Here is a 20,783-nt window from a genome sequence, read left to right on the forward strand (position 1 = left end):
CTTATGTTAAGTTGGCTTTGGCTTAGCTGTATAAATAAGTTATCTTTAGCCTCAGAGAGGGGCTCACATCTGGGTGCATTAGCAAAGCGCTTTGCTAATAAACAGAGTGGTCTGACAAATTATAGGTTTCAGAGTAACAGCCGTGTTAGTCTGTATTCGCAAAAAGAAAAGGAGTACTTGTGGCACCTTAGAGACTAACCAATTTATTTGAGCATAAGCGTTCGTGAGCTACAGCTCACTTCATCGGATGCATCCGATGAAGTGAGCTGTAGCTTACGAAAGCTTATGCTCAAATAAATTGGTTAGTCTCTAAGGTGCCACAAGTACTCCTTTTCTTTCTTCTGACAAATTATGTGAGTCCTGAATCTGACTTTGACAATACCATCAACATCAGCAGGTCAAAAGCAAACTACTATTAAGCATCAGCAAATAAAATGTACTGTGTACTACATATGTGTGTATATTTATATATACATATAGATGTGTGTACACAAAACCACACACAGAATAGTTTCCTGAACATGAAATCTTGGCCTGAACCTGCACCTCCGGTGAAGCACTGAGCACACAACTCCCAGTGAAACAATGTGAGTTGGGGGTGCTCAGCCCCTTGAATGATCTGGCTCTATTTATGCTTTATAGATGTAAAACCCCAGAAAAGTGTTGTGTTATTTAGCCTGCCATGGTACACACATGTCACTATTATGTTGCCATCTTTTTTAGGGAAAAGAAAAGACGGTGACTTACTGAGCAAATCAGTATGCCAATAAGAGAGATGATTCCATTTTAATGTCTACCACTTTTATGCAGCTAAAAAAAGGGGGGGATGGCACGTTTCTGTGTGTCTGAACAACAGTACTTCAAGTCTCATTACTAATGAGTCATTAGCACTGGATTAAGTGACACTAATTATACTGCCGTTCCCAGAGAATATACTGGAAGTGCAGTAACATAATGTCACATGATTTCTTCCCCAGTGTGCTTAAAATGACTCCAGTTTCTGGAACTGAAAGTCATTGAACATTTTTTTTTAAAAAACCCAAATGACACTTCTCTCTCTCTCTCTCTCTCTCTCTCTCTCTGACCCTTTGCTTTTTCTGTGTGTATACACACACTATCTGTTTTGTTTTCATCTTCAGTACCCTTCTCCTCATAGGCACTGACTCTGTGGGAACTCCAGGGCCAAGCTCCCCTCCCCCAGAGCCTCCTCCCTGCCAGCAGCTCCGCCAATCAACTCCTTCCTTTCCTTCCCAGCGCCTCCTGCCCACCATGGATCAGCTGTTCTGCGGCGTGCAGGAGGCGCTGGGAGGGATGGGGAGGAGCAGGAATGGTGCTTGCTCAGGAGAGGGATGGGACTGGGTGGGAAGAGGCAGGGCAGGGGCGGGAAGATGCGGAGTGGGGTTGGGAGGTTGGGGGAAGGGGTAGGGTGGGGGCAGGGCCTGGGGTGGGAAGAGGTGGGGTGCAGGCTTGAGGGAAAGGGTGGAGTCAGGCTGCGGCCTAGGACTGAGTGGGGGTTGAGCACCCCAGGGAAAGTTGGAAGCTATGCTTCTAGAATTGCTCAGCTTGCTCCACAGGACTGACTGCTTTCTCCAAGCCTTTCAGAGGGTAGCAGTGGGAAGCACACTTGATTGGTGCTTCAGAGGGAGAGAGTCAGCCAAATGCCAGCTGCTCTCTTTTCCCCTGCTGTGTGCAGCAGGAGTCTGTAATTGGCGAGCTCCTATCTAGGAATCCAGGAGCCACCCAGAAATCCAAGGGAAAAGCTGTGAGTTCCTGGAAAATGTAGAACAGGTGGGGAGGTGCTGAGGTGTCTTCCCTAATTCTGGGGTGCTCCAGAGGCTGGTGCAGCCCCAGGTACAAGTTAGAGCAGCCCCAAAGTGGCCTATGCTGTGGGCTTTGCTGCAGTCTAGAGTAACTGGAGCACAATGTCCTCTAGCCATCCCCCTTCCTGATCTGCTCCTAGCCATGTCCCTGCGCCAGGGACTGTGTGTGAGGGTGGTGAAGGGCTCTTGGCCCTGTGCTGGGATAATTTCTTAGAGGGGTATTGCAGACATTTCATGCTGTTGCAGTTGCTTAAAAGGGCAGAATCTGTCCCCACGCCTCACAATACCCACTTGAGGTGCTGTAGGTGAGCAGTGTCCCTCTTCCAAGAGTCTGCTCCAAGTGTTGAAGAAGAAGGCTGCAAGCTGGGAGTGTGCACAGGAATTAAGTGGAGCTGTCAGGGACAGTTTGTGAGGGGCGTGACAGGATAGAAGAGACAGATGGGTGAGGAGAGGAAGAATTTAGTCGGGGCTGGTCCTGCTTTGAGCAGGGGGTTGGACTAGATGACCTCCTGAGGTCCCTTCCAACCCTGATCTTCTACGATTCTAAGTGCCAGTGGCTGCAGTAGGCAGCTAGCTGAGGTTTCGGTAATGACAGAGAAGAGACAATGAATCTGCGAAGTTACAGTTTAGAGAAAGATGCACTATATCTGTCTTAGAGGAAGGCAAGTCCTCAGTATTCTTGCCAGCAAGTTAAAGAAGTATGGATTGGATGAATGGACTATAAGGTGGATAGAAAGCTGGCTAGATTGTCAGGCTCAATGGGTAGTGATCAACGGCTCCATGTCTAGTTGGCAGCCAGCATCAAGCGGAGTGCCCCAGGGATCAGTGTAGGGGCCGGTTTTGTTCAACATCTTTATTAATGATCTGGACAATGGGATAGATTGCACCCTAGGCAAGTTTGCGGATGACACTAAGCTGGAGGGAGAGGTAGATACACTGGAGGGTAGGGATACAGTCCAGAGTGACCTAGAATTGCTCAGCTTGGAGGGTTGGGTCAAAAGAAATCTGATGCAGGACAAGTGTAGAGTCCTGCACTTAGGACAGAAGAATCCCATGCACTGCTACAGACTGGGGACCAACTGGCTAAGCAGCAGTTCTGCAGAAAAGGACCTGGGGATTACAGTGGATGAAAAGATGGATATGAGTCAGCAGTGTGTTCTTATTGCCAAGAAGGCTAACGGAATATTGGGCTGCATTAGTAGGAGCATTGCCAGCAGATCGAGGGAAGTAATTATTCCCCTCTATTTGGCACTGGTGAGGCCAGACCTGGAGTATTGCGCCCAGTTTTGGGTCCCCCACTACAGAAAGGATGTGGACAAATTAGAGAGAGTCCAGCAGAGAACAACAAAAATGATCAGGGGCCTGGGGCTTACGACTTATGAGGAGAGGCTGAGGGAACTGGGCTTGTTTAGTCTGCAGAAGAGAAGAATGAGGGGGGTTTGATATCAGCCTTCAACTACCTGAAGGGGGGTTCCAAAGAGGATGGAGCTAGGCTATTTTCATTGCTGGCAGATGGCAGAGCAAGGAACAATGGTCTCAAGTTGCAGTGGGCGAGGTCTAGGTTGGATATTAGGAAACACGATTTCATTAAGAGGGTGGTGAAGCACTGGAATGGGTTACCTAGGGAGGTGGTGGAATCTCCATCCGTAAGAGGTTTTTAAGGTCAGGCTTGACAAAGCCCTGGCTGGGATGATTTAGTTGGTGTTGGTCCTGCTTTGAGCAGGGGGTTGGACTAGATGACCTCCTGAGGTCTCTTCCAATCCTAATCTTCTATGATTCTAAGTCATGACTTTCAGAGCACGGTCTGAGCAAAGAGCATGCAGCTGTCTGTGTGACCAGGCCAAGCCATCTGTTAAGAACAGTTTCCATATGGAAATTGGTGTATGTGAGACAAAAATCTCAGGGTGGTTGGAACTTGGCTTTATATTGTATGTGAAATACAGTTAAGTCCACGGGGATTACTAGTGTGCTGAATCAGATGGGGCAGGACCAGACTCTGAGGGTAACAGGCAGTTCTAGCCATAGCTTGTAAGATGAAGGTCCTTAACCCCTCTCCTTAGCTAACATAATGTTATATATTATCTTTATACTAAAATACATTTTTATTTTCAGTCTCATGACCAATTATTGATCTTCTGAATGATTCCATTAACGCGTTAGTATAAAATGACACAATTGGGACAGCACGACAGGCCTTTTACCCTATAGATCAGCTACATTCTGCATAGATTTGCCAGGCGTCTGGTTTTTGACCAGAAAACGTGGTCAAAAAGGGACCCTGGTGGCTCCAGTTAACATTGCTGACTGGGCCATTAAAAGTCCGGTCTGTGGCGCAGCACCTGCAGACGCAAGGGCAGCGCATGGAGCCTCCCTGGCCACCCATGCATCTAGGGGCTTCAGGGACCTGGCAGCTGCTTCTCGGAAGCCGTGGTAAGCGCCGCTGGGACCTCAAACTCCGCACCCCAACCCCGTGCCACAGCCTGGAGCCGTCTCCCACACCCTGATCCCCTCATTTCTAGCCTCACCTGGACCCCGCACTCCCAGCCCAGAGCCCATACCCCCCCCCACCCCAACCCCCTGCCCCATCCTGGAGTCCTCTCCCATACCCCAAACCCCTCATCCCTGGCCCCACCCCAGAGCCTGCACCCCCAACTGGAGTCCTCACCCCCCTCCTGGATCCCAACCCCCTGCCCCAGCCTGGTGAAAGTGATGAGTGTGGGGGAGAGCAAGCAATGGAGAGGGGGGGATGGAGCAAGTGGAGATGGGGCCTCAGAGAAGGGGCAGGGCAGAGTCAGGGCCTCAGGGCAGGGGTGGGGAAGGGGGCAGGGTACGGGTGTTTGGTTTTGTGCTATTAGAAAGTTGGCAACCCTAATTCTGCAGTCAGAGCCGTCCCTTGGGTACAGCAAATCGGGGCGACTGCTCCGGGCCTCACGCTTTGGGGGGCCCCACGGGCCAGAGCGATTGGCCGGCGCAGCTGGTCCTGGAAGTGATAGATTCGTCACTTCCAGCCTGGGCCCCGCATCCCCCTAGTGATGGCCTGTCATATGCTGTCTTCGTACTGGGCATGAATTTTAAATCTCCAAGAGATTTACAAAACAAGTCAGGTGTGACCTGGTGCCTCTGCTTGCTTGCTTTCTCTGCCTCCCTTGTCAGCTGTTGCTCCTTTGTTTCCCTGCTGTGCAACCAGAGAGGCAAAGAACAGGGAGCTAGGTTCCTGGCAGGGGGAATCTGTCTAGTAGTCAGAGCTATATTCCCTGGTGACAGAGGACAGCATTGCAGGTAAAACTGCCTAACAATTCAGAACCTTGGGTTCAAGTCCAGTATTCAGTATTCAGTGAGGAAAGATGAGATTGGCCTGGTCACCTAGTTGGAGCTGCTAGCCAGTATGGAATAGATTTAATTTATTATTTGATGTATCTCATTAGGAGGCATAGTCGCTTCAAAATTAAATATTTCAGAGCAGTATTAAAGTTATATCTAGAAGGTCTAGAAACCTCTTCTCTCCAGGTGCTCTACCCTGACACTAGAAGTGCTCATACTGACTGTCCCTATTCTGTATTTCTGGTGTCTCGGTGCTCTTTGGGAAGGCCTCCTCACTTCCAGCACTGCACTGAGAATGCTTAGTTCCCCCCTTTGGGAGCCATTGCAAGGCTTTTCTGTTTAGTCACCTTTTTGCCTGATGAGCTGGCCTCGAAGGGATGGAGGGCACCTGATTTTGTTTGCCTGGGGGTACTTTGTGAGGACCCTTTAAATGACAGTGTGTCTGCTGAGTTATGCTTTGATCTATGTTTAATAATTATGGGCATGTAACTGTTGGTTGTGGTCGGCCTGGTTTAAACATTACAAATAAATCTTGTAACAAGATTCAATATTTTAGCATTTTGGCTGAACATGAAAACACCAGTAAACATGAAAAAATGAGTATTTTAGTACAGTGCCTGTTTAGCAGGAGTATTCTGGGTCAGAACTGGCTTGCCGTCCTATACCAGACTGACTTTTCTCCTTTGTTTGTTATTGCAGGCTTTTCAGTCTATCCCGGCACCCCTTCCCAGCTCGTTGCCATGGTGCCAACACTTCCAAGATTTCCTGCCACTTTATTTCCTGTCCAGCTCCCTTTCGAAAACTCTTCACCAGTCCAGAACAGCGGACATTTACAAACCAGTCCATCAATAACGCAGACTTCCCTTCAGAAACATTCCCCAGCGTCCTCACCCAACAACAGCTGCTCAGAAACCTTAGGGGAGCACCCACAACCTCCAAGTCCAGGTGGGGAATTAACCCAGGCACTGGAAATTTGCACCCAAGGACATTGTGCAAATCATGAAAGCTAAAATCCGTATGATTTTTGATGTGTTTTTTTGTTTTAAAAGCTTAGAAATAAAGTTTTAAACTCATTTCCCTACTAGTTTGAGATGATGGCCATGCTATTTCCAGTGCTAAACAAGTAATCAGAGGCTTGTTGATGTGGGGGGAACAGAAAGTAAATGTTAGATTAAAATAAAAAAGTTGAGTTACAGAGTGTAGGGAACATGGTGGTTTCCAGGAGAGGGACGGTAAGAAGGAACTGAGTGATATGGCTTCCGAAGGTGATAGATGCGTCTGCTTAGCCGAGGAGGAAGTCTCTGTGTTAGCAATCTCTGTTTTCACAGAGGCACATGGCCCTGCCTTAAAAGGGCAGGGATGGAAGCTCTGGTCTGGCTTTTTTTCAGTAACACACTGTGCTGTACTCATCCTCTTTAACAGTATTTCTCAACCTTTTTGATAACAGGGACTGGCTTGCTGCCTTCTGACACTGTGTCAGGGAAATCTCAGGGACTGGCGCCAGTCCACAGACTGGTAGTTGACAAACTGCTTTATAAGAAAATGTTGAGGAGTGAGAAGGAAGCAAAACCAAAGTGGCCAAAGAAAACGATAGCAAGAAAAAGAAATGAGAAACTAGGGTAAAGCAGGGAGAATTTATTATGGAGGGGATGAAAAAAGTGCAAAGGGTGAAGGCAATTAGATGCCAAGGGGAGAAAATATAAATCAGACCTTTGTCCTAGCTTCCTTTAAGTTTACTTTATATGAAGACCAGCTACAGCACAATGGTATGGTTTCCTGTTACAGTGGGAGACACCAAGGGACCCATTCAGCAGGGTATTTAAGCCGGTGCCTGACTTTAAACACGACTGATTAGGCATATTCTTAAATACTTCACTGAACTGGGGCCTAGTGGAAATTACGATGGGTGTGTTTTGTTAGGCCCTAGAGTTGAAAACTAACAACAAGTATCAAAATGTATATAAACTAAAAAAAAAGGTGTTTCTCTGACTATAGGGAAAGAGATCGAGCCATTATCTCGAAGTGATGGAAGCCCCACAAAAAAACTTTTCAGACAAGTTGCTCAAGAAGAGGAAATCACATCCAGCAAAGGTGAATTACAGGAACAGATCTGAGCAATATATTGAATTGCTGTAAGAGAAAGATGAAACATGCTAAGTGTGTTTTGGGAGGGTTTATGAAGAGTATTTTCTTTCTCCAATACGCTGCGCATTACGCATATTGTTTTTCCTCTTACTTTTGAAACCTGTCGAGCTAGAGCAGCCTGTTATTAGAGTGCTCATCTCGGCGCTGTTTGTAAAGTTAGGCAGGCACTGTAATGACCACAGCTGACCACAAGGAGGAGTAACTTACATCTCCCTGCATTCTTGGTAAATCACCTACGTTAAGTCATTCAAGCTAAATTGAGCTAGTTCTTAACCTCCATGAAACACTTGCAGATGCTTTTTCTCTAGGAGCAAAATACTCTCCCCTGCACAAAGCAGGAGTAGCTTGGCTTGGCATGGCGGCTTGGGATGGCTGTTGGAGAGGAAAACGAAGATGTCTTCACAGGGCTTCAGTAGCACTTGCTGTATTTGTGCTGTAAAGAGTGGACACAAGTTGCCAGCAATGTCATGTGTGTGAAACATGAAAGATCAAACATAGGCTCTTCTGTTCCCAGACCACAGAATTCTGTGATTTGAACTAAAGAAGTAATTCTCCATTGGTTGACACTAGTATTAGGCTTTTATCAAAGTGACAACCTGCCAGTTGTAGGGATTCTTGCCGGTTGGTTCAGTTTGTAGAGTGTGGGGGGACTGGCACATTTCTGTGACAAAACCTCCTATTACAAAAACGATATGCAGCTCTTCTTGTGTCCATTTAGTAGGCTAGCCACTAGGAGGTGACATAAATGCACACACTTGAGCAGGTTTAATTCTATCCTGCAGATAGCAATGCTGGATAGACTGCTAGACACTGACTAGCCAGTTAATTTCAGTTTTATACATTGAATGGGCATAAATCAATTCATTTTCACTTTTCACTCTTTGTAATCATTAGATTTAGAGATTAGAGATTCTTATGGTCTTTTGTGAGTCTCATTCTTCCATCTCGTTAAGTTTAAAATATTCCAGGAAGCATTTTCAAATATTAAAAAAATCTTAGAAGTTATAGAAAACTTGAAAAATGTCAAGGCTTTCTTCTTATGTCCCTCCTTACTGCTGTTTAGATGAAAGCCCACTAATGGTAGAGGCTTGTCCGAATACTTTGCCTGCCATTAAAGAAGAAGAGGGAGAGCAAACTGATGAACAGATTCCCCTTTCCTCTTTTGGCATAAGGATGGATGCAAGGACTAGAAACCTGGAAGACAGGTGAGGAAAGGGTTTAGTTTGTCATTTACAATGATACAAATAAAGCTGTCGGTGAACAGTCACTACTTTTCCTCACTTTTATACATATACAGTCCTAGGTGCTGGAACTAGGGGTGCTGGGGGTACTGCCACACCCCCTGGCTTGAAGTAGTTTCTATATCCAGGGTTTACAGTTTGGTTCAATGGCTCTCAGCACCCCGACTATAAAAATTGTTCCCGCACCCCTGTACACAGTAAATTGCAAATGCTAGCATATCAGTGGGGTATCACAGATTATGAGATTAGTTTGTGTGCATGGGCAAAGTTGGGACAGATCCATGGCTCCTTGATAGGACTGCCAGCTCCAGAGCAGAAACACCAATGACAACATTCAATCACCTCCTAGAAAAAAAGCCAAATGGAGGAGGTATGGTTGGAGGGGGCCAGACGCCCTGAGCACACCAGTGTAAGTGGATATGCAGGCTAACCAGCCAGAGAAAGGAAATAAAGTCCCAGTGACGGGCCTCTTCACATCCCTTTCACAGGGTTTCCAAACACACCAGAATAGATCAGCTCAAACTACTGGTTAATACCACCCCTGGCCCAGGCCTTTTCAGTTTAAGGCAGCTTGGAGTTTAGGGATCCTGGGGTCCACCACAACACTGCTGGGCCTTTGTCATTCTCATCTGCACAGGCATCCTCGCCAGACCCAGTTAAAGAGAGGGAACCAGATGGCATTTCCACTTCCACTGGCTTTGGCTAAATCCTGACCAACACTTGGGATGTGAACCTGCTGTCAACCCCTCCCGAATGTCTTACTTTCTCTCCCCCCACCCCCCCGCCCAGCCCCCATTTCTCCTCTTTCCTATCTCTCTCCTTTTGCCTTCTACCTAATAAGACTGGCCAGCCAGGACAGCTCCACCTTTTGCTACACTGCTGTGATCCTGTGACTGGAAGGGCAGCTAAAAGCAATCCCTTAAACAGCCTGGTGCTGGTAAAAGTTAGCCAGGTGTTCAAGTGGCTGATCAGACTGCGCTGCACCTGTGTTTCCTCTAGCATCAAGGTTGTAAGTGAAAATCAGCCCCACAGGCAGAAGCTGCCTTTCCTATCTTTACTGTTCCTTTCCCACCCCTTTCATGTGCTTTTGCCTTGTTTTGCCTTAAAGGAGACTGGACCAGACTTCAACTACAATAACTGCTCAAGATCATCTCAACTAACTTTTTCTCTTTTCCTCCCCAAAAAGGACCGCTAAGACCATAGTTAATGCCATCTAAAAGACTGTTACACATGGGTTTTGCCTATATAAGATTTTCTGTAACTAAAGAGAAAGGGAACAGGATGCACCCTTCCCACAAAACAGCCTCCTTTGCAGTAGCTTCCTCTTTTCTTGCATAATCTTGCCTAGATCAGCCATGTGATAGTGAGGAGCCACATAACTCCTTTCACGTCAAAGCACCCTTACACTTTGTCACAGGAAGACATTCCTAATAAAATAACCTAGAATTTCCCAAGATTCAGGATTGCCAACCACAAGTGTTTAAAAATAATAATAATGAGTCAGCCTCGCACACCGCAGATTGAGATTTTTAAAATGATAATTTTGTGGTTCTTGTATTTGCCTTCTGCATTTCAGGTTCAAATGTTCCAGCTCTTCTCCACAGTCTTGAGGGCTAGAAAACGGTTTTGTTTTTTTAAATGAAAGCTGAGATTCTCACAAAATCAGAGGACTCCTGGAGCTGAAGCTTTAAGAAAAAACACCAATACTGGCAACACTGAGATGCACACTACATACATACATACTTCTCACACACACTTTCTTTCACTCACTCCTTCTTCCCTGGGGCAACCCTAATTATTCCAGAAACAGCTTTTAAATATTAGCAACTATGCATAGTTTAAAAAGCAGCAGGGCAGCAGAAAACAAGGAAGAAAAGGCTGACCCCTGTGGGCAAGAAGACTAGGGCTCATTTTTGGAAAAGCACCCTCCATTTTTGCATATATAAACACCTGCGCACACACTTTTCGAGCACGAACACTTGCACGCACAGGTGGTAGCATGTACAAGGGCAAAACCCATTCTTGCCTTTGAAGGTATCAACTTTCACACGTGGGAATTAGTGCTTGAAATGGTGTCTGCAAGTGCAAAGTTTCCTGCGAACAAGTGAAGGCCAGTTTGAGGCCCTTTGAAAATGCAGCCCCTAGTTTCCTCAAGTGATTAAGCCTATGCATAAAAAAATCACCTGGTGCCTTAAGACGTCTCTTAAGCATTAGCTACAATTATAGCCATAATTTTACTCTTCATTGAGCTTCAGAGAGCTCCAGATCAGGCAATAATGTCATCAGCAAGCAAGGATCATCCACCTGGAAGGAGGAAGTAATGATAAATACTGAGATGCTTTTCTAAAGCAAATTAAGAAACATTTCCATATGTGTCCTCAGCACGCTAGTATTTTCACATCTTACGATGTTTTCAAGATTTGCTTTCCCTGAGACTTCAGAGACCTTTTAAGTAAGCTTGTAGATACATCCCGAATAAACTACTGAAAGGTTTACCTCTGCTTCACTACCCTGGTCTGTTATTCAGAGACTTCCATTTGGCCTTCCAATACATTACAGACATTCTTTCTCTCCCTTGCCAAAGTAAGGGCATGCTGTGATATGTCGCTTTTTTCACCAAATATTGCAGACTTCTCCCTCTCACTGCATTATTTTCTGCTGGAGCTGGTGCGGGTCTGGGACAAGTGCCTGGAATAAGCAGGCTGTGCAGGATTGGAAAATAGTCCAGCTTCTCAGATTTATTTGTCTTTCAGGCATTTTCCAATGTTTTAGAAGAAATTGCAGTCTGTCTGTCTGCAAAACATATATTCAGGCTCACACAGGATATTTTCAAGGTGAAAAGTGTATCCTGTAAGGATCCAGAACCCAGGTCTGTAGGGCTCCAGGTGACCAATGCTGCCCTGCCACTCTCTGGCAGCTATGGTAGAGACATGATCAGTGCACTGTAAACCTGGGAGACTACGCATCACAGGAAGTGCCATCCATGGAAGCCTCAATTAGCAGTATCCCTGTGACCTCTGATTGGTCCAGGAGGAGCACTATTTAAGAATTCCAGGAAGCTGTCTCTGCTAGTAGGTGGATCACTGGTTGACTATTATGACAGACCTTACTCCAGTCCTGTCCTGCTCCCTTTCCTGATTCCAGCTCTAACCCTTGGCTCTGGATCCTGGCTTTTGGCCCTGGCTCCATGCACTAAGCATGGGTTCCTATGTCCTGGCCCTAATAGGTGCCAGGTTATGTTCGATTCATTGCTCGGCCACTTCCCCCTTTTAAAAAATGCAGATTACCTTTGAAATTGGAACTAGAGGTCAGCTGTACTATAATTATAAAGAAAAATAGCTGGGAAGTTATTACATTTGATGCCATCTTATTCTTTGCCTTGACCAATCAGACCAAGAATTGGTGTAAGACAGAAGACTTTTGAAGAATTTGTTGAAGAACAACTTAAAGTGGATTCTCAAATAACAGACAGCCACGAGCAGGTACTGTATTATTGGCTGTATTGATGAAACTGTTCAGCTTGTTTCTACAAGTCCCTATGGGCTTAAGTGGTCCATGGGACTTGTTCTGGTTCTTTGCACAAGGGTGAATTTCTCCCCTCACCTGTTGTTAATGCTAGAGAGGCCTAGACTAGCTTCCACAAATTAAAGCTGTGTCCCCATAAATGCACTGTGAAATGCTGTTTGCCTATGATATTGCTGACATTTTGTGAGCTGTTTAGTGTTCACAGTATCCTCCTCATCTAGGTACTTCATGGCCTATATTCTAGCCTCCTCCAGTTTATTTAAACTAAATTAGATCTCAGGATGACTCTGTTATTCCATTTGTCACCATTCCCTATCCTAAAACTGTTGGTGTTTGATAATCATGTCCCTCTTCTTTTTGTCTTTTCTAATGTGAATTTAGTGCTTCATTCTGCCTGGTGCTGAGCATGCTCATCCCAATCCTGCAAATTAAGCACATGAGTAATCCCATGTGCTTATTCAGTGAGATTGCTCACATGCTTAAAGATCAGCATGTGCGTAAGTGAATCTCCTTTGCTGAACTGGAGCCAGAGTGCTCAGCACCTTGGGCAGCATCAAACCCTTAATCCTGGTGACATGTTCTGATCTGGCTGCCCTGAAGACAGATCTTCAAATAATTCACAGAACCGGTATATCCAGTGATGAGCTGCCAAAATCTTAAACGGGTTCCCTCCTCACCCCACGAGGGGGTCGTTGCCCACTCCCGCCCCCCGGGACTGCAGCCCCATCCAACCCTCCCGCGTTCCTTGATGTCCCCCCCAGGACCGGGCAGGAGGGTCTCGTGGGCCACCGTAGTGGGTGCCCACCCCACCCCTAAGAGTCAGAGGCACCTGCCAGGGGGCAAGGTGGGGAGTCCCAGCAGTGCTTACCTAGGGCAGCTCCCAGGAAGCATCCGGCAGGTCCCTCTGGCTCCTAGGGGTGGGGGAGCATAGCTGCTCCCCCCACTGATCACATCAAAAGTGGTGCCTTAGGCGCCGACTCCCTGGGTGCTCCGGGGCTGGAGCACCCATGGGGAAAATTGGTGGGTGCAGAGCCCCCACCGGCAGCTTCCCGCCCCGCGCCCAGTCCCAGCTCACCTCTGCTCCGCCTCCTCTGCTGAACGCACCGCCCCGCTATGCTTCTCTGCGCGCCCCTGGCTTCCCGTGAATCAGCTGTTCAGCGGGAAGCCGGGGAGGGCTGAGAAGCAGGTGGCGGCTTCCCACTCAGACTGAGGGTGGCGGAGGTGAGCTGGGGCGGGGAGCGGTTCCCCTGCGCACACACCCCCCAGGTTACCTGCTGTGGCGCAGGAGGCCCTCCTTGCGCCCCCCCCCCCCCCCCAGCTCACCTCTGCCTCCCTGGGCCTGAGCGGGAAGCCGCGGCCTGCTTCTCAGCCCGCCCCAGCTTCCCGCGCAAACAGCTGATTCGTGGGAAGCCGGGGGGGGGGGGGGGGGGCGCAGAAAAGCAGAGCAGGGCGGCGAGTTCAGGGGAGGAGGCGGAGGTGAGGTGAGCTGGGGCCGGGGGTGGGGCGGGGAGCTGCCTGTGGGTGCTCTGCACCCACCAAATTTTCCCCTTCGGTGCTCCAGGGCGAGAGCACCCGTGGAGTCGGCGCCTAAGGCGCCACTTTTGGCTGGTTAAATTTAGAAGCCCTTTTAGAACCAGTTCTCCCTCGCGGAACAACCGGTTTTAAAAGGGCTTCTAAATTTAACAACCGGTTCTAGCGAACCGGTGCGAACCGGTTCTAGCGAACCGTTGCGAACCGGCTCCAGCTCACCACTGGGTATATCTTGGACACTAACAGTCCAGACTTCTCACATGCCTTATTGATGTTGTACTCCAAACCTGATCTGGATGGGCTATGTGGGAATGGGGGTGAGAAGATATATCATTTTCCAAGGCTCATTAAGTCCTTTCTGCTGAGACTGAGAGCAAGGGTACAATGTTGACGGAGACAGATTTTCAACAGTGCTCAGCACACTGGATGAGTGTCACAGTGGGAGCTACTGGGTGCTGAGCACTCTTGAAAATCTGGCCCTTAGTGTCAAATGTAGCAGTGGCTTTTGTCCACTTGAAATTGGGGGTTCTGAGACCTGTATTTTATCTTCAATCCTGTCTACCAGCTCTGCCACCTTGCTATATTTACTGACCTGGAAGACGTACAGTTCAGTATCAAACGTTTGGAAACCCAGAGCAATAGATTCCTGTTTCCTCTTTGTCCACCAACAAAGAAACGCACAAACTCAAACTGATGCATTATCTTCCTTTCTATATGATATTACACAAAACACTCATACTTGCCTTAGCTGCAGGCAAACTTCTCATCTTTAGGGGCTGTTCTTTTTTCTAGTATCATATTTAGTAACACTAGCGATAACACAGAAGGAAATAAGTTGTTGCGTGTCTTTTAGTACTTATATTTGCATAAGGGATAGCTAGTATGTAGGTGCTACTGAATAAAATGTTAAATAGTAGTTGAAATTAGAGCCAAAATTTTCCAACTTGGGTGCCTAAAATTAGGCGCTTAAATCCATATATAGGCACCTAAATTAGTGGCTGATTTTCAGAGATGCTGAAAAATCCAAAGTCAGTCAGAAGCCCAAGGCCTCAGCAACTGAAATCAGACTACTAATATAGGTGCCTCATAATGGATTTAAGTGCTTTACCTTTAGGCGTTCAAGTTTGAAACTGTTGGCCTACCATGATATGATTAAAAAGTGTGGACATCAGAAAAACTTGTTACAGAAAACACATAGATCTATGGAGCCTGAACCAGACCCCTTTCTTTTAGCTCCGAACCCACGGGCCTCTACCACTTGAGCTAAAGGAGCAGCCCTGTAGCTGCTGCTGGTAGTTCTCATATCCTCTCTGGGGGCTAGTTGTGATTCATTTGCTCAATCACCCAAAGCCAGTACCGTAGACTAGGCTTCTGGTGGCCCAGTTACGTTTCTTATTGAACCCTTTGCTTGTATTACTGGATGTGAACCTTTGCACTCAATGGAGCCACGTGCTTTTTCTGAATAATAGAACACTTAGGGCCATATCCTGTCTGGAACCACATGACACTCCCACTCATAGGAATGACGTGAATAAGACTTCCCTGCAGGCACTGAGGACTCCTAAAAATAAAAATACTTAGCTTTTACATTTGCAGTGTAGTTGTAGCCGTGTCAGTCCCAGGGTATTAGAGAGACAAGGTGGATGAGGTAATATCTTTTATTGGACCAACTTCTGTTGATGAGAGAGACAAGCTTTTGGGCTACATGGAGCTCTTTTTCAGGTAGCTCAAAAGCTTGTCTCTCTCACCAACAGAAGTTGGTCCAGTAAAGAATATTACCTCAATTGCCCTGTATCTCTAGCTTTTGTGTGGTAGTTTCCACCCCCAGATAACGTCTAAAATATTAATTGATCCCTATAGTACTCTTGTGAGTTAAGTGTTTTACAAATTGGGACAATCAGATAGAGAAGGTAAGCGGCTGCCCAAGGTCACTGCGGGAATCAATATCACAGCCAGAACGCAGAAGTTTCTGGCTCTTAGTCCAAGACTCAGTCCACTGGACCTCACTCATCTCTCTTGGGGTGCAAAGCACAGGTAAAGGAGGATGAATTCCTCCGTCCTCTGAGCTGGAGATGGGTCTGAGTCACCTTTGCACCCAGGCCATAGCTGCTGGTACAATGTATGGGCCCTAGTAGCAGCTGTAGCTTGCTGTACAGCATCCCTTTTCCTCTGTACACACACAGTTTTGTGGTCCAGTGGATCAGTGCAGTCTGAAGATCTATTGTCCATGCTACCATTCTGCTGTCTACCCACAAACAACTCTAGTCTTGCTTCCTCAGCACACAGGGATGTGGAGGCTTCTGCTTTCTGCTTCTTGCTTCCCATCATAACGTGTTGTTTCTGCCAAGCTTTGGGTCTTCTGTGGCATGGAGGGTATTTGGCCTTTTTAGAGATTAAAGGACATGTTTTGGGTTTGAAAGTTTTTATGGTGTCGTGTAGTTCTTGTTCAGTTCAGATATCTGAACAATAATGGGGTACACATGCACATTGGAACAGATGTGACATGAGGTAAACAGAAAGAGTAACTATCTTAGTTCAGTGATAAGCATAACACAGAATCTAGAAGGTTCATATAAATCTCTCAGGTTGGTTGAGCATCAGAAGAAGAGCTGGGCAGGAAATGATCTTCTGTCCCATGACAGTTTTCAAGATTACAACATTTTTTCCCAAGTCTGAATCAGGACAAAAAGTTGGACTCAAAAAATGTTTATGAATTGAAAATCCAAAAAAAACCCCAAATTCTATTTGGGTCAATCAAAACCTGTCATTTTGATTTTGACCATTTTTTTTTACTTTAATTAGCATAAATTTCTATGCAAAAATTGTTTTGAACCAGAAAACAAGAAATATTTTATTTTCAAAATAGAAACATCTTTTTTTTTTTAAAAAAAAATTTTAAATTGAAAAATGCATTGAATCTAACCACTTCCCATTTAAAGTTTTGGTTTCAACAAATTGGCATTTTTTCAACAAAAAGCCCCATATCCCTCCCCACCTCAAATTCCTGACCTGCTCTAATCAGAAGGCTCCTGAGCCTGGTAACTTTCAACTATGCAAACTGTCAAGTGCTGACCTATTGTTTACAGCTATGTTTTCCAGTTCAAATAAATACAATTAAAACTCAAGTGAAGAAAAAATCTGAGACCACTTGCCGGGAGTTCATACCTGGGTGAGTGAGATTTCAGAAAAAGGTCAACTTTAATATAATTCAAGGAAAATTATCTTTATAAACAGATTATTAAAACAACAATTTTCTCTTCTTAAATATTATCCATTAATTTATCTATCTATCAGTAAGCACCCTAAAATTGACAAAATAATCACCACAAACCAGAACATTCTATTCTGGTTCAGTGATATAGAGTACAATGTATAACATTTTGAAACTTCAAGGTGATACAATATACAGCAATCAATTCAGGTACTACTATAAAAATACAAGTAACTTAAGAAAACACTTTTTTTAAAGATTATCTGGATTTACAGAACTCAAATTACTTATTACCATAAACCTTTTCACTACTTCGTGTAGTGCTGTCCATGTGACATAAAAGCAAAGGTGTTTATGTTAATAAACTTCACTGGCCTGAAATTAAATAAAGGAGAGTTCTAACTCCTATCAGAATTTTTGGGAGGCTTTTGCCAGATCACATCAGCACAATAGCAGGCATCCGTGGTTCACTTTAATCTGAAATTCTGGGAAATCTCAGTATTTCTTTCTACATGGAAATGTAATAATAAAATGAAGTAGTGAATTATTTGCTATGTAATGCACAGTTATATTCATTACATTTGTCTATCATTCTGCCTTCTGTGACGTCCTTTATTTGTTTCCTGTCTTTCAATTCTGTGCACGTTGAGAGGGATTTTCAAAAGTTCCAAAATTACGTAAGAACACAAGTCCCATTGACTTTCAGTGGTACCTGTGCTCGTAAGTGATTTAGGCACTTTTGAAAATTCCACCCATTATCTCTCTGTATGTCTGTTTTCCCCAGAGTATAGTAATTCAATATGTACTTTAAAAGTAAACCATAAACCTTTAAAAAAAATACAGCACAAAATCCTGTTTAAGGTCCTTTTCCCTCCAGTGCAAAAGGGCCATCACTTGGCCTAAGCACCACCAGAGGCCTCAAAATAGGGTTTTAGTGGGATTTAAGGGATACAGAAAGGCCAGATCCTGTCCATCTACACAGGGATGCATGTTGCCCTAACAGAACATGGACTAAATCAATGGGACTGCTTTTGTGAATAATCTGAGCAGGTTTCAGGTTTAAGCGCAGACTCAAAATATATTTCCTTGCAGTTGTTAAACTATGAGAAACAGTGAGAATAATTTGCTTGCCGGAATCTGAATTTATTGGCAATATCTGATGTCATCACTAAACTCTTTAGTGCAGTGACTGTGGGTCAGATTCTGTTGGCAGTTTGTTAGTTTGTCCATATACCTGATCTTAGAAAAAGAGGCCATGATTTTGTGCTAGCTTTGATGTCATCATCTGTTGCAGAGAGCACAAAACCATGAAGTCCGATATTTGCAGATTAATTTATATATCTGTCTGTAATTTTTATTTTAAAAAAAGAAAAGAAATGGAGGGCCTTAGCCACAAAGTGGTCACTGAATGACTTTTGAACATTTTTTATATCTTTCATCTGAGATATTGAAACTATTTCACTGTTACGAAAGCAGAATAGGAAAACACTTTGATCACATGGAAATAAAAATTCTAAGATAGCTGTGCACAAGGACTGAATTAACAGGGTTACAAAGAATGTCTGGGCATTCCAGAAGTGAGTTTTAACTTATGTTAACCAAACGCTCTGGAAGGGTTTTTTAGATTTCCTAAAAAATGATTAACTAATAACACTGTCTGAACATTATCTCAATATAATATTGCTCCTTGTGAGAATTTATTTTGCTCTGTATGACTTGAGCAGTATAAATGCTGGAAAACTAACATTGTGCGTGTTTAAAAAGTTTTGATATAAAGGAAAATAGAAAAATGTGGCATACAACAAAGAAACTGTTTTTATTATTATGGCTTCCGCCTAATGGGATCTGATTTCTCTCTCCATTTTTGAAGAATGTCTCATAATTTAAACATAATTTTTGGTATTTGCAGAACTTCTGTGAGGCTAAAATGACCCCTCGGAAATCTTTCCTGAAACATGGAGAAGGCATTGCAAGGCTTGAAAAAAATAAAGAGAACCTTGCGAAAGAACAAGCCAAACATGCCAGAAGAGTTAGTTTTGATTGCCAGAATCTCTTCTCTTTGCCTCACCAACAGGATGCAGGAAAATTACAGTTGGGGAAACATTTAAATCGTTCACATCGACAGGTCAGCAGCCCCACGGTGTTGGTTTCTAATGAAAAGAATACAGATTGCACTATCTCCATGAGTGAAATAAAGGCTCAGGTTGACAGTAAGGCAAGAGATCCTGAGCAATGCCCAGACGAAAGAGGAGAAGGAGGTAGTGGAGAAGAGTGTGCAAAGGAGGATCCTGTTGTACCACTGCAGATGAACTGGGCTGAACTCCTGCAGCCGTGTCAGGAACAAATTACTGAAATGAAGTTACAAATAGGTGAGAAAAATAAAGCTCAAAGTACTGATTCTCTAGGACATTCAGACAAAGCAGACAAACATTCCACGGAGTCTACAGTTCAAAAGGACCTAGATATTGTGGATCAGTGTGGAAAGGGCAATCTAACTCAGATAGCAGAAAATCCCTTGGAAATCCTTCAAGAAGCTTCTAAGCTTCAGAATTTTGAAGGAAGCCAAACCAAGCAGATGGATTGGAGCACAGGCCTCAAATTCACACCAGGTGTGAAAGGAATTAGCAGTTGCCACAATGAAGAATACACTGTGAGCAAAAGCGCAGAGATCCAAAGAGGACCCAGCACTGGGTTTAAGATGGTTAATGACAGAATAATGAAAATTACCCACAAATCAACTCAAGGCATGGCCAGGAAAAAGAACATCACATCTGTCGGCCACCAGCGAGAGTGGCAAAGCAGTAGAAGTGCTACCAACAAGTGGAATGCTCAACCTTTGTCCAGTGGGTCAGGCTGCACGTCCACTGACAGTGAGGATGACCCCAAATCTTACTGCTCTTGGACTCCCACAACGCACGTGCCTCAGAAAGTAGGTCGCACAGACAAAAATTTGGATCTCTCTGATGCTGATTATGCTAGTGATGAGCCCAGTGGAGCAGAAGAGCTGGCCCTGAAAAAGCACACCAAGCCACCTCCAAAGAAACTGGGTGCTCAAGCGATAAAAGGCAAGCAGGGTCTCTCTCTCAGCACAAGCAGCAGTGAGTCTGGTAATGGGGTTGCTAGGTTGAGAGGAAACAAGTCTTGCTCTTCTCTTCGAAAGTTTCCCTTTTGGCCCCCAAGATCTGCGAGAGGTGGAAGAGAGCCTGAGACAAGGAGTGAGAGTAATGTTGGGGATGTTAAAAATGTAGATCTGCAGTCATCACCCTCAACATGTGATCTGGTGGCCAGCCTGTTCCCTGCGTTCAAAATTAAAGACACCTTTGCAGAGGAGAAGACACAAAGAAAACCGGTTCTGGGTATGCTAGGTAAGGGCTAAGCAAAACTTCTGTCCCGATGTCAGCAGCAGTTGAATTTTTCTTGGTTTATAATGATTCTACACAAGGGGTGCAAGTAGAATTCATCTCTTACCTGTACGCTGCACTCATGGGAGGGACACAAAGAGGGGCACCAGCTAAAGGGGGGGCACGTGACCCCCCACGTGACTCCTCCCTGTCCCACCCCAGCCCAGGGCTCTGCGCTTTCCCTGCGCTCTCCCCTCCCCATGATCCAACCCACGTTACCTGGGGGGGGTGGGCCTCTGTCCTCCTCCCGCTGTGCCGGAGACTTCTGAACCACAGGGCTCTCCGGAACCACAGGCGAAAGGAGCAGAATGTGGGGCCACCTGGCAGCTCCTCCAGCACGGCTGTACTGCCCCCAGCCCTGTCCTCTGACAGGGCTGCTGTACAGACCCCAGAAAGGAGATGCAGCTGCGTGGAAGGGCTGGGGGTGAGGATGGAGGTGGTACAGCCATGCCGGAGGAGCTGTGGGTGTAGGGCCACCCAGCAGCTCCATGTTCTGCTCCTATGTCTTTCTGGTACAGAGTACCGGGCTATAAATATCTTACTGGTACGGCGTACCAGACCGTACCGCCATACTTGCACCACATGTTCC

The 20,783-nt window shown here is 45.5% G+C and overlaps 1 protein-coding gene across 2 annotated transcripts in view; it reads left to right on the forward strand.

The window, feature by feature from the left end:
• Positions 1-20,783, forward strand: part of LOC125633959 (centrosomal P4.1-associated protein-like) — a 71,291-nt gene that overhangs the window by 19,599 nt on the left and 30,909 nt on the right. For both annotated transcript variants that reach the window (XM_048844013.2, XM_075126859.1), the window contains exons 4-8: positions 5,841-6,086; positions 7,137-7,232; positions 8,350-8,491; positions 11,919-12,009; positions 18,703-20,158. In XM_048844013.2, coding sequence (XP_048699970.2) covers positions 5,841-6,086; positions 7,137-7,232; positions 8,350-8,491; positions 11,919-12,009; positions 18,703-20,158 — 2,031 coding nt within the window. The remainder of the gene's footprint in view (positions 1-5,840; positions 6,087-7,136; positions 7,233-8,349; positions 8,492-11,918; positions 12,010-18,702; positions 20,159-20,783) is intronic.

Source organism: Caretta caretta, chromosome 3, assembly GCF_965140235.1.
Source record: "Caretta caretta isolate rCarCar2 chromosome 3, rCarCar1.hap1, whole genome shotgun sequence".
In the NCBI taxonomy this organism is placed as follows: Eukaryota; Metazoa; Chordata; order Testudines; family Cheloniidae; genus Caretta; species Caretta caretta.